The 21,436-nt window shown below is 39.5% G+C and overlaps 1 protein-coding gene across 9 annotated transcripts in view; it reads left to right on the plus strand.

Annotated features, from left to right (window-relative positions):
• LMO7 (LIM domain 7) overlaps positions 1 to 21,436 on the plus strand; it is a 131,064-nt gene that overhangs the window by 22,466 nt on the left and 87,162 nt on the right. For all 9 annotated transcript variants that reach the window (XM_055702134.1, XM_055702127.1, XM_055702126.1 and 6 more), the window contains exons 2-3: positions 11,483 to 11,553; positions 15,189 to 15,258. In XM_055702134.1, the coding sequence (XP_055558109.1) occupies positions 11,483 to 11,553; positions 15,189 to 15,258 (141 nt within the window). The remainder of the gene's footprint in view (positions 1 to 11,482; positions 11,554 to 15,188; positions 15,259 to 21,436) is intronic.

Below are 21,436 nucleotides of genomic sequence, written 5' to 3' on the forward strand. Positions count from 1 at the left end.
AATCTGTCCTCTGTGCTCTTTGCTTCAGTTCTTTGAAGCGTTGCAGTTATCCCTGTGCAGGGCCACCTATGACTTTAACAGCTGCTAACGCTTCTTCTCTCTGTGGTTTTGCAAACCAGTGGAAGAGTTTTATGGAGGGTAAGAGCTTGCTAGTGGTGTATTTGGCTTAATAAATACTCAGATGACTAGACCAAAATGTTCAGATAGGAAAGACAGCTGACAGGGCCTTTTCATATCATCTTTAATCTTTAAGTAGGGTGAAGTCCTGATTTTGAGGTCAGTGGTAGCCCGATCCCCGATTTCTGCTAGCAATGACTTTTATTTTTGTAAAGGCAAATACATCTCGAACAGTGAAGGAGTTACGTCTTGGGGGAAAATACATATGTAATCACAAATAATGGGTGAGTAGCGTAGGCTACTGTGCAGGGTGGACCCATGTCTGCTGTGAGATGACAGAAGGATCTTGAAGGAGGCGTAGCTGGAATAGGATCCCCTGAAAAGCTGAAAGCTCTGTGATCAAGCACAAGAGTGTGTTCGTGTCAGAGAACACACGTGGAGTGTGTTCTCCAGGTATGAAGACACTTCAGTAGCTTGTTATGTGTTCATCAAATATTCCTCTATATTTAAATCCTTTACAAGGGCAGCGTTCACATTTTAAAATTCCTCAAAAAACCTAATCGGAGACAAGAGTTGGTCAGCAAAACTTACTGAGCGTAAATTTCCTTGTTCCTTTGCCCAGACTGGTATTCTGCCTCCTCTAGTTGTGCTCCTGTTGTCTTTCCAAATACACGCCATCCTTTTGTGGGTCCCTTGGACTTCAGTTTCCTCCATAGCCATCCTTCCTCGTCTGCAATTATTTAATTTCTTTGCCAGAGGCAATTTCTCTCATCTCTTGCCAAGGAGAGGGACTACATATAAGCATAGAGCCTCTGGTCATATGTCGTACCTGGCGTCTCTCATTAGGTGGTGCTGCGAAGCAGTGGCGATGTCCGACGCTGTAATATAGGAGCTCATTAACGCGTTATATCACTATGAGACTTGGGAAATGGAGCCTTCAGAAGCCTTGCTCCCAGCTTAGTGACTTGGTACACGTACAGTGTATTTTGAATACTCCAATATAATTATTTGCATGCGTGTTATATTTCTTTAAACTTCAGATTTTTAAAAGTAAAAAAAAACCCAAAGAAAACCCATGAAATACCTTTTTTTTTTTTGATGTTGCAGTTCTGTATAGCTTCTCCTACTGCTTACTCGCTCTCAGATCTTGAAACTTAAATGTAGTTTTGAAAACTTCCAACCACTAAACTGTAGTAAAGAACATTACAGTCTTGCTTTTATTTTGATTTGAACAGGGCAAATCAGTAGAGTTCTTGTAAGTTAATCTTCCCTCTGAATTATTGTAATTCCAGAGAAGAGCATAATATTTCTACAGCTGAAGTCAGAATTCATTTCAGTTGACTTCTACCTAATGGATTATTTCTATGTAACTGTTGCTAGATAATACTGAAACTTCTCAATGACATCATTTAAGCACTGAAATTAATGCCAAGTGCCATAGTTTACTGGGAAGTGGTGTCGTGACTCTTTTTTCCAGACTCCGTACATGACACTTATTGCCTTTATGGTCGTTTCCACACAATTTCTTTGCTTGCTGTCCCTTTGTTGCCGTGTTAACGAGCTAAGTAAGCCTGCTGAAATGGGTTGGAAACCTGTGGGTGTAGATGGAAATATAAATATCAGGGCATGTGGGGACAAGAGGGGAGACCCGGTGAGAAGGCTGTTGGTTCCCCAAACCCTGTGCACACACACGTGTGTGTGTGTGTGAGAAAGGGGGATGCTGGTGAAAGTTTTTGGCTGAAGCTGACTCAAATCGTATCTCAATGCGTATGCTGCTCAAAGTACTGCTTCCAGTAAAGGTTGAAAAATTTGTAAAGATTGACAAATCTCCAGTAATAACAAGAAATTACTTCCATGCGTGAATAATCTTGCTAAACACACAAGAGCAATTGTATCTAAAGCATTTCCTTCTTGTGTGCATATTCTTTTATCTGATGCCTTTTTCCTCCTTCTGCCAAATGCAGTTTCAAGACCTTGTGGTTAGATCCCCAGTTAGCTTGCAGCACCAGTGCTGCCCTCCAGAGAAGGGGGCATATTTAAAATATTTTGATATTTTATATTTAAAATACCAAAGTATTAGGTGCAGCCAGGAGCAAGGAAGTTGATTTGTAACAGATAACTGTAATGTAGGGCAGAAGTGTGCTCTGGTTTTGGCTGTTTTGTTAGGTATCTCTATCTCTCTGCCACTAACATAAATAATCCCAACAGGGACCTGCTTGCAAATAGCGGTGGAGTTTTAGCATATTTTTCTTAATCAGCATAAGCAAAGATATGATTTTCTTTAAGATATGACCTTCCTGTAAAAATAAATGCTAGTGAACTGACAGCCTGTGTTAAAATCAGCAGTGTATACTCTGACCTGGAATTACAATAAAAGTAAAACTAAGTTATAGACTTAAGAAATACAAACATAAGGAGGCTTTTTATAGCTTACATTTATCTTTTATTCTAAATGAGCATAAACAAAATATTCAAAGATTCAATTATAGTGTAGTGGAGGCATTACTTGGAATACTAAATATAAAATAATACATTAAAACATTAGACAAGTGTGATTTTGGTACCTTTACAGCAGAAATGTCCACGTTTGTTTGCTTTAATCCTTCCTTTGTCTTACTTAGACAAATCTGATTTTAGTGTCACTAACATTTTATCTGTTAATATTTCAAGTAATGTCTCTTACTTTAATTGAAGCTTGTAAAACCATTTTTTTTCTCGTTCCCATGAAACAGAAGTGCTGCAGTTGTCATAAACTTTTTTTTCCTCTTTTAGCAAAAGCAATGGTATAGACAGATTTTGCATAGAGGTTTTCAGGGTGGTTTTTTTCTATTATTATTATTACTGTCTGAACTTGAAGTTCTTTGTGAGGGCGTGTGGCTGTCCACCCCATTCGGTCACATACCACCTGGCTGTCAGGGCGCTGAATCACTGGATCTTTGGGTATGTTAAGCCTCTCAAGAATCTGCACAAAGTCCAAGTGTTATTCCTCTCTCATCTCCAGGATGTTGTGGGTCCAGCCCTGTGATGCCCTTCTCTGGTGCTTGGAACCCCTGGCTTGATTGCCATGGTTGTTTTGGGTCAGGGGAGAGGCAGTGGGATGCATGAAGGGAGTTACGTGGGGATATTTTTTTCCTCCCCTTTTCTCATTTTTAGTACTATATTAAAGCACAAAGTAGTCTGGATGATTGCAGGACACTTTCTAAATGCAGACCCTTCACATGGGTGTGAGGAGGAGAGTGGGAAGGGAGGCTCTGGTGCAGCAGGAAGACCATGGTTTTCTTCTGTGACTGGACTGCTCAGGCAGCTCTACCAAACCTTCTTCTGTATGTGGTGTGTCTAAGCCTTCTCACAAGTCCTCTTTTCTAAACTGTGTTGTTGCCAGTATTCTTCTAGTCTTTTTATTTCAGCTTCCTAAGGGAGATGTTGAAGACATACTGATTTTTCTGTCCAGGGCAAGCTTTTTGTATGCTCCAGGTGGACGCTAGGGAGCAGTCCAGCTGAAGACACAGCTATGCATAGATTAATTCATCTCTTGATCATTTATTCCCCAGCTTGGAAAGGCATTAACAACTGGAGGGCAGGTAATAACCAATGCAGTGCTGAAGAGAGAGATGTTTCAGAAAAAAGATTAAGGTATACAGGGTGACTAACTCTCACAATGGGCAAGTTCAAAATCAGGCTAGCATGAGAGCACGTATGTTATGAAACATGATAATTCCAGAAAAACTAGAATCTCTGCTTGCCACTTCTTCTCTTACCTCAGTCAATTGTTTTTCTAGAAATCATTGCTTCATAATTCTTTTTCCCTGGGTATGGTTTTTTTCTATGGCACATCTAGTATACCACCATCATACTGTGAATTACTTGGGAAAGACAACCTTCAGTAAACTTTTTTTTTTTTTTTTTTAATATTTATAGAATTAAGTGGTTGTTTTCTGGCAGTTTTAGGGGTGAACTGAATGTTTGGACGTTTTTCTCATTACTGCTTTATCCTCTGCTTAATTCCGAACGTTTATGGTTAAGGGGCCTAATGCTACCCTTCTTTTACCACCAACCACTGAACTAGTATGGAGTTCAGCTGGCAAATTTTAAATTGTAATGTTACTCTTCTGTTGTCTTGGGATGGTGCATAAATATCCACTTCTATTTAACTGAAGTTAGTTGCAAGTACATGTGACAAAGTAAATGCATGGTTAAAGTTGAAATCAGCATGCATCACTTAGGATGGCAGCTTTAGAACTTGCATGCATTTAAATTGTTTGCAGAATTAATAGTTTCCAGATAAATCAGGTGTACCTATATAATTACAATAAAATCACGATGATTCGGGTTTTTTCAGAGATTCCTAGTAATTCAGATTTCACTTTGCATTTCCAAGTTTTACATCCTACTGGAACACCTACCTCCATCTAGTTTATGCTGCCCGTCTCCGCATATACCGTGCGGCTTTTTTATCACACTTAGTAATAATATATGTTGGTTTTCCTACTTTGACTCCTGTCAGTACAGTCATCGGTATAAATAACAGTAAGCTTATTCATCTTGCTGTTTTGGGGGTTGATATTGTTGGGGGGGGGAGGGGAGTTTGACTGGATTGATTATTCCCAAGTGTTTATCCTTGCTCTTTCTGCAGTGTTTTTCCCCTAGGTCAGGGAGTTCCTTAAATATTGGAAGTAAAACTTCACTTCCATCCTTCTTGTTTCTATATGCAGTTTAACAGAAGAGCTGAAAAAACCACAAAGCGTAAGCAGCTGATGAGCAGAGACTTACGCTTCTTGCACCTACCACACCAGTAATAGTGCCCCTTCTAGCTTGCCCTTTCTTCATTGTTTTTCTTAATCTTTTGTAAAAATTTATGTTATTTCAGGAGTCTTGGCTTGTCTGTCCAGAAGGCATACCACAATAAGACCCCATCATTATGTTGATGATAGAAAATAACAGTAAGACTTTTTCAGTAATCAACCATTTCCCTTTATAAATGTCTGTTCTGGTTTGTTATCAAAAGCAGTTTTGGCTGAAGGCTGAAAAATTTCCACATCCTCTGGAATAAGATGATGCCCAGGGATTTGGGGTATATGGTAAACGGGAGAGTATGGCTTTGCATTAAGCAATAGAGCAGGAGTTATTCCAACTGAAAAACATTAGTGTTATGGATGTTGTTATGGGTAGAAGGGGGAGCATTCACATTGTCCAGCATAAGTGATCAGTGGCAAAAATATGTATCTGCTCCAGCCTTCTTACTTTTGCTGTACAGTTAAGATTATACAGCAGATCTTTTTTTGGTAGATATTTTTCTTGTTATTTCCAGCCACCCCAGCTCTTTTCCTCAGTGAAGTTGTGCATGTCATGGATTTTAGCAATGAGGTGTGAGGACTTGAAATGAGGAGCTTCCTTCTGTAGAAATCCAGGCCTTGCTCTTGACTCCTGTGAAGCTGTTGGGCTGGGCAGTGTTGTAAGCCCATTGTCGGACAGCTGACTGGGAAAGCCTGTGTGGGTACCAGCTGCTTGAGCACTTGTTGATGCCTCAGGAGTTGTTTGGACCATGTCAGTTGTGATCAGAAGGGGAGACAGCAACATGGTTCCCTCTGACTTTGGCCGTTTTGGACCTGGCGTTGTCTCTGCTGCCAGAGGTGGAATGCCAGCAGTGTTCTCCCATGAGTGGAAGATATGAATGCCCGATCTTTCTGTTCATCTTCCTGGGGCCCAAAATTCAGGGAGACAGATCTTGCTTGCCTCAAAAATAAGACACTCTTTTTCTACTGCTTGACCTTGAGAAATCTGGTAATCACTGTGGTCGGGCTGTGTGCTGCAGTGCCAGAGGCTTTCTGCCTGACCAGCTGGTTCTTGTCGCTTGTGTGTTGAGGATTGTGTGCAGCAACCCTCTGAATGTGGTTCCTACCATCTGCCCTTTGGGAGGGATTTGGATAAATCAATTGACTACTAGAGCAAACTGTGGCAAGTTTGTGTTTTTTGTTGTTTGTTTTTTTAAAAGAAATCCAGAGAGGAAGAACCAGTGTGTGGGGGAGAGAACTGGGCAGGGAGTCTGCAAAGGCCGAGCACCCACAGCTCCTCACCTCAAAGCACAATGGCAGTGTTTTTGACAGCTACCGCTTAAGCCGTTCAAGGACAAGCTCATATCCTGCATTGGATTTAAACAGGACTACAGATAGCCATGAAAGGGGGAGGCAGGACTTTGGGTAATGCATCTGAAGTGTCCCACAGAGCAGCTGCCTTGTCATTGTCACAGTCTAGAAGAACCACCAGTTCCTACAGGAACACAGGAAAGGGAAAAATCCCTACTGCTTTTGTGCTACCTTTTTTTGTTTGTGTGTTAGTCTTCCTTCACGACAGACCCTAAAAGATAAAATCAGTCAAGATGAGATTAAGCACGTTACTGAGGTTAAGCATGTTACTGACAACTGTATATAAAATGCAGTGGGCTTAAAATACCATATGGAAACATGTCGTGAATCTACTTCCAGGCCCTGCCAACCCGTACAGGTGCCAGGGTGCTGGGAGCTGCTTGAATGCTTGCTTGTTGGCTGTGGGTGTAGCCTGATATCTCCCTGTGCATCGTACAGTAACAGTACGTTCTAGAAGGGTGTGTTGGGTGAGGGCGGTTAGAGCCAAACAAGTGCTGTAAACGGAGATATGTAATGCTGGGGTTATGTAAGGATGGGGCCATTTGCTATGTGGTCTGATCCAGATTTTTGGTAATGGGTAGGGGGAAGAACAGGCCACTAGCAAGGTAGTAATTCAGACAGTGATATGTGTGTGAGGTGATCTGCCGAGGCTGGCACTGTGACAGAAACCAGCAGGCATAGCTGAAATTCTGTAGTGGGGTGGTACCTCAGCATCAGATTCATAGTGTCCCGGTTCCCTACAGCACAGGACTGCTCAAGTCCTCTCTGCAGCATGATAAACTTGGCTTTTCTTGCTGCAGCAGGCTGAGCTGGGGATCTGAAGTTCATAAGGCGGTGTAGTATCCTTGAGGTTGCCATCTGATGAATGGCTTACCCCATGAGATCCTTGCATGAGCCTGCATGAACCTGTTATGCATGGTTCAGTACCTTTCTTGAATCTTCCATCCCTAACCTACGACCCTACATCAGGGAGCTGTGTGCTTCATGTGGATGCAGTTAGCATTTCTCTCAAATAGGTGCACAGCGTCCTTGCGTGGTTGGAGATGGTGCAGTCCACATGGGACAGTAGTAGAGGAGCTCTGAGTGAGGTGGAGAGAGGGGGGCTGGCCAGTGTGAACTGTAGAGCTGGCTGGGCACCGAGTACCTGGCTCCACTGCAGCAAGGCATTGTTCAGGTCCCTGGCTGGGCATGATGCAGAGCTGCCTCCTTGCTTCTGAGCAGCTAATACTCTTGTAGCGGAGAATTGGTTAGCCAGCATGCCTGTGTATGTGGTACGAGTCCTGTATTAGATGGGGAAGAGTCTAGCTTTGGTGTTTCCACCACAACAAAGTTAAATGGAGAAACGTGCCAGTCCCTTGCACTTTGAGTTGCATGTAGTGGTATGTATGGGAAACCAACCCACTTGAAAACATTTGCTGTCCTGCAGTAAAGCTGCGTTATTGCTAAAGCCATTCAAACTTGTGTAAACTATGAAAGCAACTTGACATAAACTCCTTTAGTATTTTTTATTAATACTGAAGAGCCTTCAACTTTGAATAGCTTTTAAGGCAAGGAAGGCCTATTCTGATCAGCTATATTTGGCCTCTAGTAGGACAAGCCAAAGCCATGTACTCGGTGTTAATTTTGATACTGAGGCATATAATTAGCATATTCTTCTGTGCCACGTGCTGTTTGTTCATTCCATCATGATTTTGATGTCATTCCATCTTCAGAACGGTTGATCTTTGGTTATTTCTTCTTGATTTGTCTCCTGCAGGAATCACAGTAAACCCGAAATGAAACCAGCCCTCTGTGTATGTGTAAGCAATTTTAAAATGTCTAAATTTAAGTAAAGACTTGATTTGCATACTGTTTGAAGTAAATTGCTTGAACTTGGCAATTGCAAGTTACCAAAGTATTAGGGGACGCTGTCTTACAAAAATAAAATCAGACTTTTTTATAGCAGCAATTACATGTGATTTCATGATACAGCCTTTAATTATGTCACTGCTCTTTTTCTGTCAAAAAAGCAGAGAAAGAAGCAGAATACATTCAGCTGAATGAAGGAGAGAAGAGAGACATAACCTGAAGAGTTATGTTGTTCAAACATGGATAAAAATTGCTTTTGCAAGATATTTCCTTTATTATTTGGTGGCTCACAAGGCCTAAGTGGTTCAAAAATTGTCCAAAATCAATTATGCCTGTTACATAAGAGTACCACACCCAGTATAACCAGTTTTAATGAATAAACAGTGACTCACAAATCGTAGACATTGTTTGAAGATGTAATATCTCGGGGTGGGATTCACTTCATCTTACTTGGGTTCTTAAAAGTCAGGGAACTCTGAGCCAGTCCTTGGCTTTCCATTTTTGTTAATGATACGTAGTTCCTCTGTAGGCTATAATAGTTAGAGCTGAGCTTGATGCCTTGCAGTGGGTGTAAGCTGGATGACAGTCTGTGCTGAGAAAAGTCCTCTGTCGCTGTATGAAAGGTTTAAAAATGGAGCACTTATTTTTGTGACATCAACAAATTCAAGCTGTTGTGCAACTTGGAAAACATTTCAGTTTCAAGCCACCGGTGTTAAATTGTTACTTGAGAATACCTCTTAATTACTTAATTATTAGTTGTCCTTTAAAAGCCAATATTAATGAAACCTAGCTTGGCAGTACCAACGCTTTTCTTTTAATGTCAACAAACCATGTAGTCGTCAAAATCTGTGGATCACATGATTGGTCGGAGAGCTCCATCCATTATATCAAATCAGTGTTGATTGCCACAGTGGCTCTGCAAATAACTCAGTCAAAATGCTTCCAGGTAATACCTTCTAATGTAATTTTAAGAGGTCTGCAAGTCTAATAGTAGCATTTACAACCTTGTACTGAAGTTGGATTCTTGTTGTTCAAGAATGTTCTAATTACCTGAGGTCATGTGCCTGAAGACTTTGTGGCAGTCAAAAATGTTTTGCACTCCGTTTTGGAGGCAGGTGTTGGTTTTTTTTTGTGGAAAAGACCACAAGATAGGCCACAAAAACATGGCCATCCACTGCAGCGTGGCACTCCCGTGTTCTGGAGGGGCTATGCTGAAGTTTAATGTGTCTTTGGTGACACATGCTCCTTGACTTCTTGAGAATAATTTTTGTGGACTGATCTCCTTATTTAAATGCTGCAGTTCTAGGATTTTTTTGTTTTAAAGGACTTACAGCACGAAGGTTGTAGATGGATATATAAGACATTGCAGGTTTGGGATGGGCCCAACTCTAGGTGAAGGAAACATCAGTAAACTGTCTACATAAACCCAGACATTTGGACTGTGTAGTCCTGTAGGTGTCAGTGACAACTCCAGAATGAGAACAACTTTTGGACTCTTAAAATGGGCACTTGAAACATAACCAGAAAGCTAGACCCCTGTCCTACAGCCTCTGTTGCAGTACAGTTCTGCTGTATGACATGCACGCTTCAAGTTTCTAGCTTGAAGAATGAAGGGCTTAATTTATAACCCGTATTCCCTATAACCTAGGGAACACAAATATTTATATTTAAACATTCAGTGCTTTTACATTAGCTAGTTTCCTCAAAATTATTATCACTGAATATACAAATTTGGAAGCAAAAGACCGTATTTTATTTGAGGTAAAGGTAATTTTCAGATGCTGTGTTTTTAAATGACTCTTGAAAATTATATTGCTAAGATGCAAAATCTGCTCTCTTGAAAGAACAGACTGTTGTTATAGGAATACTGTATAAAATGCAGTTCTCCCAGTTTGTCATCCCGTCATCCTTTGGTTTTATTAAAAGTTGAGGATTTTCTTTCTTCTTTCCCTGAATTTCAAAATTTTCCTTCCCTTGAGTGTGCCATCATTTAACTCTCTCATATTATTGTTAAATCCTAGAAAACCTTAAACCCGAAAGGAGAGTTTAATAACATCTAGCTTTGTCCTCAATAGGGAGACTGAAGTTACAGCTTTTGAATGAAAAGGTAACCTACATTAAAACTGGTTACTTAAGTTGCAGGATTTCTGGTGTCAGTATATGTTCCTTTTGCAATTTGGAAAAAAATAATAGGGTGATAATGTAACATATCCTTAAAGAGCTACACAGTCTCCTTTGCTCTTTTACCAAGCACAGCTCATTTGTTTCACTACTAATTTCCTTAATTACTCTGGTAATCAGTAGCTTTGGTCTGGATGCACACAGGTTCCACAGCACATTTAATTGTGTCCTTGAAGTCCTGTGCAGTATCAGGGATGGTCAGGATCCCCAAAGGGAGGTTTGTAATTAATTAGTGACTTAACCTTGTGACCTTGAAGCTCAAATACCCTTCCTAGCGTTTGATTTCTATACCCAAATGGGATAAAACCTTCTTCTGGACTCTTTTAGGAATATTGACTCCTTTTCTGGCTTGCATGTGGGTTACTCATCTGGGTACTTAGAAGAAATCTGCCACATTTGGTCCCTTCAAGGGGCATGGGCAGAGTGGAGGTCTAGTAGGAAGCACCCAAGTGAGTTTAGGCTGGAGCAGGGTGCTGTGTTGATGGTTTCATTTGAGATGGAGGGAGTCAATGCCAGGAGCAAGCTTTTATGACAAACAACTTTGCTGAGAACCGGTAGGCAATGCTTTTGGCATTGGGTACGTTAAGTCCTTTATAAGACGCTGTTCACTGCTTTTTGTTCTGAATATAAAAAGTAGTCCCACTAGTACAGTCCGACCGCTTGCCAAGTAATGGGAATTGATGTGCACGTGGTAACGCGGACTTGCTGGGGTGGTTCTTTAGTCACACTGCCTTAGGTGCAAGTGGCAGGAAAAAAACCACCCTATTAAAATACTTTGTGCCAGATATCATGAGTATACACGCTGTAACATGAAGTAGGAGATAAAAGACTTTTCCTCTTTTTTGCTCTTCTGTTTGAAATTTATTTTATGCTTTTCAATGTGGCTGGTATTGCTTTAGAAAATAATAAGTATTCCCAAAGAATTTATCTGATGATTGACTTAAACTAGAGGAAACTGCTTGAAGATCTTGCCTCTGACTTCTTTTGAGGCATAAAGAACTGTTTTTAAAATACTTATTTCTTTTGAAATTAATATAAGAAAATAATAGTATGAACTAAAGTTTGACTTAAAAAGTTTTTGTTGGTTTATTGGTGGGTTTTGGTTGTTACGTTTTTTTAGTACTTCCTAAATGCTCTTGCTAGTCCTGATTTTGTGTGTCTGTCCAATTAACTCTCAATTCTTATTTTTATAGACAGTTACTGGGAAAAGCTTTGGAACCAATGACTTTCGAGCAGCTCTAGAAAATGGAGTCCTGTTGTGCGAGTGAGTATTGACTTGCCTATGTTCTTCAGGTTAACATTAGTTGGCTGCTTTCCTTAGTGACCCCTGAAATTCTTTTCTGAAGTACCAGAAGTATTTTGTAATAAGTAATTTAATTTTTGTAATACCTGTTGTTTGCTGTCAGAAGGAAGAACAATTTTCAGACATCCTCTTTATAGACCTACATGTCCCATGGCTTGTCCCACACACTTCTTCGTGTGTTACAGAGTGGATCGTGCTGATCATCTGGCCAGTTGATTGGTTTTATTGATTATGTTGCTTATGGTATCGCTGGGCTTTCTCTTCAGCCTGTGCAAGGTGATGTGGCCATGGCTGGGATCAGAGCACTCATTTATCCCTGTACTCGCTGTTGTTAATGTTTGGGGTTTTGTCCTCTATTCCCACTCCCTAGTAAGAAATTATTGTAAACTCTGTGTGCTGGTTTTCTTTAAATCCTGAAAGCTACCTAGTCCTACCAGACAAGTCTACACTAGGATAAATTTTCTTTTAAAAGGTACTAAATTTCAGAAGTGAACTTTACAAAATTGTAAATTGACAGGCAGGCATTTGATTTTATGTGTCCGTTACTAATACTGCTCAAACAGTTACATCCAAGTATCTCGGTACCTTAGAACCTATTGGATGTCATTTGGCATACTTTATAAAAACATTAAAAAAATGCTTTAGGGTGATTAAAGTAAATGGACTGGGTCTCAGCATAACACAGAAATATGTTGTCAGGTAGGTGCACGTGCAGTCCAGGTTTCAGGACTTTCTGGACTGACTTCGTTATTGCTTTCAACAGCAAACTCTGACCTCAGCTCTTTTTGGAGTGCTTTCTCCAAAAGCTTCCTTATGCTTATATATTATAGGCTTGGCAATAATGGGACTTGTCTGGTTTCGTTGCTAGACTGAGTCAGAGATGTAAAATACCCACTTGTCAGGTCTCTTCCACATATCTGTAATTGGTTTTGTACTTACTGGAACAGGTTTCAGGACTGGAAGTGGTGCTAATCCCTTAGTATTTTAAGGAACAGCAGGTGTAAATGTCATTAGAATGCTAGTGCAAGAGAAATCTTTTTAGAGAGCTACCTGGGACACTTAAAAAAATCTCTTGAATCTCAGAACCACTCTTAAATCAGTTCAGCCAAGCTAACTTTCAGAAAATATTTATAAAGGTTTAGTTCTCTGAAATTTTTTTTACTATATACCAAAAATAATCAAAGCAATGCCAAAAGGCAACATCCCTGCATTTTCCCTTCTGTGAATATTACTGTCTTTTCTGTCCTTGTCCTTCTATGTTTCTGTTTTGGCACTTCGCCCATTAATTCTGTCTTGCTAGTTTCTTCTGTAGTTTTCTTTGTGATATGGGGAGTTGATTAATTTTGAATCATTTCGTAGAGATGGACATTGTATTCTTATTACTTAGGTAATCAAATGTTAACTAGACTGAATGTGGTAATAAAAATAATGTATACTTTTAATAAGAAGATCTTTCTTCAGGTATGTATTTAGTGGGATGTGTGTATTGTGTTCAGCTGTAACTTTTAAACAGTGTCTTTAAGAGCTGGCAGTAAACTGATATATTCTAATTCTTTGATATCTTCATTGTTGACGCTTATTTGGCAAAAGAATATGAGCCTCCATCTGCCAAATGCAAATCAGTTAAATTTATCTGTACTTAATAGCCATATGCAAGAAAAAACATCCTGTAATTTCTTCAGCTAAGCAGCTTGCCTTAGGAGGCATGCAGCTTTCTTGAAAGCAAGATGCCTCATTATGTTGCACTAAATCATATAGCTGTCTTCCTGTGTCATAATTTTAAATTTGACATACTCAAAGTACAAGAAGTGATTTCATAGAAATTCTGTGGAAGTAGAAAAGAGCAAGATGGGAAAGGTTTTCAGATGTCTACTTTGCTGAAAAGTCAGAGTGCAAGATCTTAAATAATTGAAACAAACCAGACATGACATTGCCCATTTCCTTGGTTTACCTGGGACGTGGCTAATTTAGTGTCCACAGATACGTTATCTCTGGAGATGGTGTATTTGACTGAAACTATAGCAGATAAGATGTACACTTGCACCACATACTCCTGTAGCAGTCCAGTTGGTTTGTTTGGCTTACTTAATGACCAAGTGTACATGTTGACTGAGTTGACAAAATAAAGCCTTTTACATTTTACCAGATCTCCTGTGTATACATTAGAGGAAGAAATCACTAAGGCTTTCGTGATCACATGCTACTTCATGTTCTTAAGTACGCTAAAACAAATAAAACCTATGTGTTTGGAAGATTAAAAAAAAAAAAAAAAGGGTGGGGGGTGGGATGTCGGGTAACTTTTTGTTTATTAATTCCACCTCAGCAGATCACTTCTTTTTCCTTGTCATGGAAAAGTCATCAAATGTATTTTGTTTACTAAATAACTTAATGCAGTTGAAAAATCTCAGGACCTGCTGCCATTATTTCTTCTGCAGGCACATAGAAATCTATTCTCCATTCCAGTGTATCTAGGTAACTCTCTTTCTGTTTATCTTCCAAATACATTTGCTGCTTCAGCAAAAAATGCCTTTTCCTACACAGAGTTTTAAACTCCCAAGTCCTGACTCTGTATTGGTGTGGGTAGATCACAAATGTTTGCCGATGCTTTGTGGGGTAAAGGGTCTGGCCAGACAAGAAGCAGCAAGAAGAGGGAGCAAGTCCAAAATCCTCAAAGGTATATAGGCAGATGAAGCCTGCAGGGTATCCTCAGTTCCCATTCTGTGTCGCTCCTGTGGTCTAGCATGTAATTTGGTGAACCACAGTATTTCACTACCTCTATGACTGAAACCTTGGATATAAAGGTGCAAGGAATCCTGTGTCTTTTCCTCACTGCAGGACAAGGTATGTGTTCGGGCTTGTGTATTTAACAGTGACATGTTAGTCTGTCCTGTCTTAGTTTAATTATGAATTTTGTATAAAGTAAGAGTGATATGAGGCAGAGTTTCTTCTGGCCGAAACTGAAAATTACTTGTGTGTGTTAGTCACGTTTGCCAAAAATTATTGTGGCACACATTGTACGGGGCTTGACAACGTTATGAAAACTCAGATGATTTCTTACACTTACAGGAATATCAATGCTTTCACCTTGAACTCTGAAAGTTAATATTCTGATATATTTTTGCCATCTTCCGTATCAGAACTTTTATGTGAAGAAAGTCTTTAAAAGGGAAATTTGAGTGTCATCAACATCACCACACGTGTAATAGTAACACTGATCCGTTTCTGCCCATGGCTACCCAGGCACTTTCTTTACTTTTTTCTCACTTTGTCATTCTCAGAAATCTCTTTTTGTGCATGTGTGTGTGCAGCTTAGCCTATTTTTGCTTGTATGGTCTGTTGTTACTTGTCACTTCTTGGAAAACTGATTTTAAAAGACTTATTACCCTTTTGTGAGTAAACAAATTCAAATAATTTTTTCTTCATTCCCCCCTCCCCAAAGAAGCCTTTTTGGCTATTTATGTGTACTAAAAAAAATAGGTTCAGATTTACTTGGTTCAAGTCATGTAGGTAGCACTACATGCAAAGTATTTCTTAATAAGCATTGATGCTCATGCTTAAAGTTGATTATGTAACAAAATCATATGTCTTCTTTCTAGTTTGATTAACAAGATCAAACCTGGCATCGTTAAGAAAATCAATCGTCTGTCAACTCCAATAGCTGGCTTGGTAAGTAGCGGCATGAAATCTAGTATCTGGGGTATGACACCAAGTTCTCTTTGGTTTTAATGAGAGCTTTCTTGCTTGTTGTTCTTACATGGTCTTGCTACAAAAACCTACTAAGTTTTCAAAATTTAGCTTTGTTTCCCTTTCTGTTTAAAATTGTACCCTTTATATGTTGCCTTAAACCACAAAGGTTACCTGTTCTGTGATTTGGGTCTGTACCTTTAATTAGGTTGTCACTGTGAAGCTTAATCATCCCCAGATATATCAAACACAGATGACGGCTGCTGTGCACAAACCTATACAGTGTTACTTCCCTTTATTTAAAGGCCACCATCCTATTTTATATTCACAAGCCACTTCAGATGTCCCTTTATTAGGGAATAAGCAGACTAGGAAATGTTCTGTGTAACTGGAATATTTTTAGAATCTGCTTCTCCCCACCCACAGCAAAGTTTAGGTTGCATTAAAATAACTCTGATGCAATGATCTCTCTTCAGGCTTCAGTTAAGGGATTTGCCAATGTTTTGGCTGTAAATCACATTGTCAGAGGGAGAGGGGGGAGACAGATGTAATCATTTTCACAGGAAATGTAAAAGATTTCCTGTATGCTGTTTGGCAAAGTTGCTGTCAAGAGACCGTAGGGTAAATTTTGTAGCCATTTAGCATCAGAAACCCTTTTGTGGGTAAACAAATGCAAATATTTTTTACTTCATCCTTCTCCCTGCCCCCCCCCCCCCCCCCCCAAAAAAAAACCCCAACAAAAAACAAACAAACAAAAAAACCCCAAACAAACAAACAAAAAAAACCAACAACAAAACCAACCACCACCACCCCACCACCCACCCCCCCAGAAAAAAGCCTTTTTGGCTATTCACGTGTACTAGGGTATCTAGGCCATTTAGTCCTGTCACAACAACTCTATTGGTCTCATCTTTAAAAACCCAAGATAAACAGTGACATATGCATGATTCCTGTTAACAAACGGAACATCCACTTTATGGTAAACATGCAGTGTCAACATTAGGGAATGTTACCTGATTTCTTAGTAGGAGTAGAATGCAAAACATCTCTAGATACTTTTATTTGTATGTTTTAGTGGGATGAGCCCACAGTACATCTGCTTTTGCTGGTCAACCATGTATCTCATTAGAGAAGTGTAGGTAAGTGTGGCTGGAGGTCATAAGATTGAATTAACTTGCCATATATTATTGCACGAACTGAGAATGCGCATTTCCACATCAAATAAATATAGAAAGTATTAGTTGCCTTTGTCCCAGAAAAGCTTAGGGTATTAGCCTTGTGAATAATGAGAGCTGCACATTCTTTTCCCGTGAGGCATTCAAAAAAATTCAAATGAAACCAAAATCATTCTGGGGAGGACAGAACAGTTATTCTATCAGCAGTTTGATTGCCTAAATGGCCTCTGAAGTAGCCATTCGATCCAAACCAGAAAACCATAGGCTGGATTTAATTTTTGTGGTGGCTTTAATGTTGTCCTGAATCCTAACTGTAAGAACTGTTGGGTTTATATGCATTTTTTTGTTTGTTTGTTTCCAGATGCAAAAATTCAGATTATTCATTAGATGTTTAGTTGGTATCTTTCTTGTAGTGTATAATTGTTCCTTCAAGTTGTTTCTAGTTCCTACAAGTCTTCAAAAATAAAGGGGAGGAAAGGTGAATGATTCTCGTAAACCAAGATCATCCAGTGGTATTATTAAAATACCACTTCAGAATAGTTACTGAGTGAGATGATGTTTTGTATTAACCCATGGAAAAGGTTTTACATAAAATACTTCAGTTTCAGAAGATTGTTATTATGAGGACCGTAATGGGAGGGTTCCAGAAGATGGTGCTTACGGTGGCAGTGGAGGGAGGGGAGATGTGTTTTCCCAGACTTGAATGTGCTCAGTGACGCCAGGTTTGAAGAGCCCAGCTTTCATCCCAGCATGTAAAACTCAAACTGAAAATGGTGGGGTTTTGCATTTATGGAAAAGCATGCATTGATACCTGATAGGCTCAGGATACTGTGGCTGATGAACTGTAGGGTTTAGAGGTGGAAAGAGCTTGCGAAGGAATTAGCCAGAAGGCTGGCTTGCCATGTTCTAGAAATATTTTCATGGCTTGTAAGTTGCTTATCCCACGGTGTTTTCTGTGGCTTCATATATATACTTCTGTGGCTCTCACTTCGGATTTCCATGTCTTTCAGTCTTGCATTAATTACTCCCCACCAAACTTTTAAGATTTAGAAATTACAGTTGTTAGGGGGAATTTTTTTTTCTTTAAACCTGATGGAAGTTTTGACTTCAAGAGATGACCTTTTTTAATTTTTTTTTTCCTAAAGGATAAACAAATGCTGCAACTTGAATTTGTGTCTTGCAAATCCTGTAATCCAAACATCTTTTGATCATGTTCTTTCTACAGCTTCTCTTCGCAGTCCTCTAGACTCATGTCCTCAAGTCCGTTTCCAAAACATTTTATCCATTCATCGTTGGGCAGCTAGCATTTGTCTCCTGGCTTTTCTGATTAAAAGGAAGCAAACCTCCCATATTCTTGACAGTTTTGTGGCAGTCTGATTATCAGAAGGAAACAAATGGTTTCAAAGGCATCTTGTTTCTTTTTTTCCTTTGTGTTTTTTTCCCTTCTAGGAATTTGCTCAGGTTTCATTCTGTTCTCTAGAGAGTTAATATATTTGACTACCACGTAAGTGTGTATGTGTTGTGTTTACTTCAAATACTTGGCAGGTTTTCTCAGCGGTACAGAAATGCAGTGTTCAACAGGCATGTTCAGCTGAATCTCCAGAAGGGTTTCATTGTATTGTTTCTTTGAGTTCATGGTTATTTTGAAAACAAATTTTAAGTAAAATAGGAAGTGAAAGCCTATGTAAATAATGAAATATTCTGGTTTATGTGGAATATTTTGTGCTATAATTTTTTTTTATTGAGTTAGGGTGAGGTGCTTGGTGCTTTGTTGTTTTTTTTTTAAATGGAGTAAATGCATTATTAATATATGTCATATTTACTTTTATGACACCTTAGTTATCATAAAATCGAACAGGGGCTTTATATTAGCAGGATCACCTAAATTCCAAGCACATCTTAGCTGGTTTTGGGTGTGGATTGCAGTGGTTCAGGTATAAACATGGTGGCACAGATAAATATGTGTGTTTTGACAATTAAATACTGAAAAAAAACTTGGCATTCAGTTCACAAAAAATGCTGAATTGGTACTAGGCAAGCTTATAAAATATTGATTAAATTCATCCCCAGTTTGGCATGGCACAGGAAGGCTGGGCTGTGCCTTGTGTGAGAGTGTTTGTTACAACTCTTTGGGGCCATAACTTGACCTCCACTTCATGCTGCTTCGCCCCTGCTGCTCTGCTTCGCCTCTGAGGCACATGCCTCCCATGGTTTGGGTGAGATCTAGCCATTCACTTAGCCATGTTTTTCTGTTCATTTCTGTGCCAGTTTGGAAAACTGCTTCAGTGGGGTTAAGGCAGGTACCACAGCTGTTGCAGGGATAGGATGGTGAAAGACAGGTGACTGAAGAAATGTCCATACAGCTCTTAAGGTGGTTTCCTGAGCAATGAGGCATGCCAATTGCAGGGTGCAAAAGACTAACTTCAGCAGTAGTCGCAGAAAGATGCCACTTGGGGCAGGTTGATTTTTACCAGCCCATGGCAGGTTTTGGAGATGGCGACATTCCCATAGGTTTCCTGAAGGGAGTTGGCTGGGATGTGGCTGTTGGTTTGTTTGCTTTAATGTTGGCCATTTTTAAAAAAATGCCATTTAAAACCTTTGCATTAAAATAGTTTCTGGAAAACAAAAATTTAATTTCTGCTTATCTTCCAAACTGTCTAAAACATGGTTTGTGCAAAGAGCTACACGTGTTTTCCCTAGTACAGCAGAGCAGGCAAGCAAACCGGTGCAGAGTAGCAGTTCCTGAAGCCCTCAGGCATTTCTGGCAGAAATGGTAACAGGGTAACCAAAAAGTCAGAGGATGGTGGGTGATGAGGTTTCATTATGCACGGTAGTGCAAGTGCAGTCTGCCTTAAAAATCCACTTTTTCTGGTCCATACTTATGTGAAACAGAGATGGTATTTAAAGAAGATGACTCAAATTTACAAATCTTGCTGGGTTCAGATCCTGCAAAATCATTTTGCTCAGCACTCTCAGAGGGTGGGAGTGATAGAAATAAAATCAATGCTTAGCAAAAGCAAGCCCAGAGAAAACCTGGTTCTCGATAAATACGGATGCTTCAGCTGGAACCCCCTCATGTGAGATGGTTTGGGTATAATTACATGAGGGGGAGGACATTGTGGTCTGACAGCATATTTTCCAACAAAGCCCTGCTGAGCATTTTTGGAGGTGCATCTCTGGCTGCAGTGTCGTTGTTCCCCAGAAACCTCATGTTTCCAACACAGTTGGCTGAACACAGAGACTCATAAACTGGGATGGAAGTCATAAGACATCACGAGACAGTGGGAAGATGAATGGGTTTTATGTAGTATATGCAAGCTCAACATATCTGTCATAATAATACATTGCTTGTTGCTCAGGAGGAATAACTGTGTGTGCTGTAGCAAGGCAAAATTTCAGTTAAAGTAAGTTTCCAGCTGAGACCAGGTGGCGAAGCAAACTCAGAGTTAGTTGATAGCTTCTTTGGAGAGTGGTAGCTAATGGGAACTTTGCTTTGCAATGTAACAATTTGGTCTTCTAAGACCATCTATCTATCTTTCCTTGCAGCCTCTGTGAGATGGAAGTCCAACACTTCGCCCTGTGGTTGGGAAGCATTTCATCACATCAGAGGCGTGAGGGCAAACCACAGGGCAGAGCAGAGAACTGTTGGGTTTTCAGAATTGGAAGTGAAATAACATAAGTGCATGTTTTTTAAAGTTGGCCCCTGATTTCAAATGAGTAGAGATGTTGATAACTGTCTCAGTGTGAGTGCTGGATGAATATTAGTGCCAAATGTCATCTTCATTAAGTTCTTCAGCTTTGGCAGAAGGCTTTTTGTGAACTTCTGTTTCCCTTTCACACAAGAGAATAAATCTGCGCATCTCTAGGCAGTCCCAGCTTTGAACATGGGCATCTGAAACACTGTAGAGTGGTATTTTTGTTTGGTTTTTTGTTCTAGTGGGGAATTTGGAATCCTATAGGGTGAAGAGTGTCTTGATGGGTTTCTGGGTAGGGTATTTCAAACACTCATTTTCCTGGTTCACCAAGGCCCAACGTGCCCTTCTGACAAGTGCTACTCAAACATCATTCTTCTCTTTAATGAAATATAATATACCACTACATTATATAATTTACTTAATGTATCAGAAGGTATTAATTCCACTTGCACCAAGGCAACCACCTCAAAGAGTGGGGGAGAACCGCTTTGTTATGGAGATCATCGGCATGTACCTTCTAAACCAGGAAAGTAGGGAACAATAAAGGTAAGGAGGGAGAAATGTAAAAGAAAGCTATACCAAAATGAAAGAGAAGATAAAGACAGGGTGGAGAACGTAAAAATGCTGCCATTAAACAATATTTTTGTAAGCCTTTGTGTCTAACACTTTGCAAACTGTGGAACCACCCTGGTATTTCCTTATCTCTTGTCATCAAGTAGAGCTGGCCAACATTTTCTTTTCTGTGGGAAAGTTTTCTTGACAGGTTTTGGTTTCATTTGGGTTTTTTTGTGTTGGAGGGGAATGGCATGCAGATGACGTTTTAACTTTATTATAGGACACATTAAATTTTTTTTTTTTTCAGGTAAAATCCACATTTGCAAAGTGAAGATTATTTCAGTTTTATGTTTTATTTAGGACTTGGCTACAAAGCTCCTTTTCTAGATTACTCAATCAAATTAGTTCTGTTTTCCACTTTAATTTGAAAAATCTGATGGTAATATTAATATGAGAGGATTTATTTTAATTTTAAAAATACAATTTTTTTTCAAAGCAGCTCTAATTCTGCAGTTCACTACTTCATATTGAAAATCCTGATTATTTTCTCCTGCTGTTCACCTCCTTGTGTCTAGTATAGCCTTTATATTGGTCCATGCTTTCTGACTTCTTGCATTTTGTATTTCTCTTCTAATAATTTGATTTTTAAAAATTGTAAACTCCTGCTCTGTGAATTTGATTAGTATGGGCTACATTAGTAATATTAATAGTAGCTTGTCTGGTATGAGAAAATGA

Source organism: Falco cherrug, chromosome 2, assembly GCF_023634085.1.
Source record: "Falco cherrug isolate bFalChe1 chromosome 2, bFalChe1.pri, whole genome shotgun sequence".
In the NCBI taxonomy this organism is placed as follows: Eukaryota; Metazoa; Chordata; class Aves; order Falconiformes; family Falconidae; genus Falco; species Falco cherrug.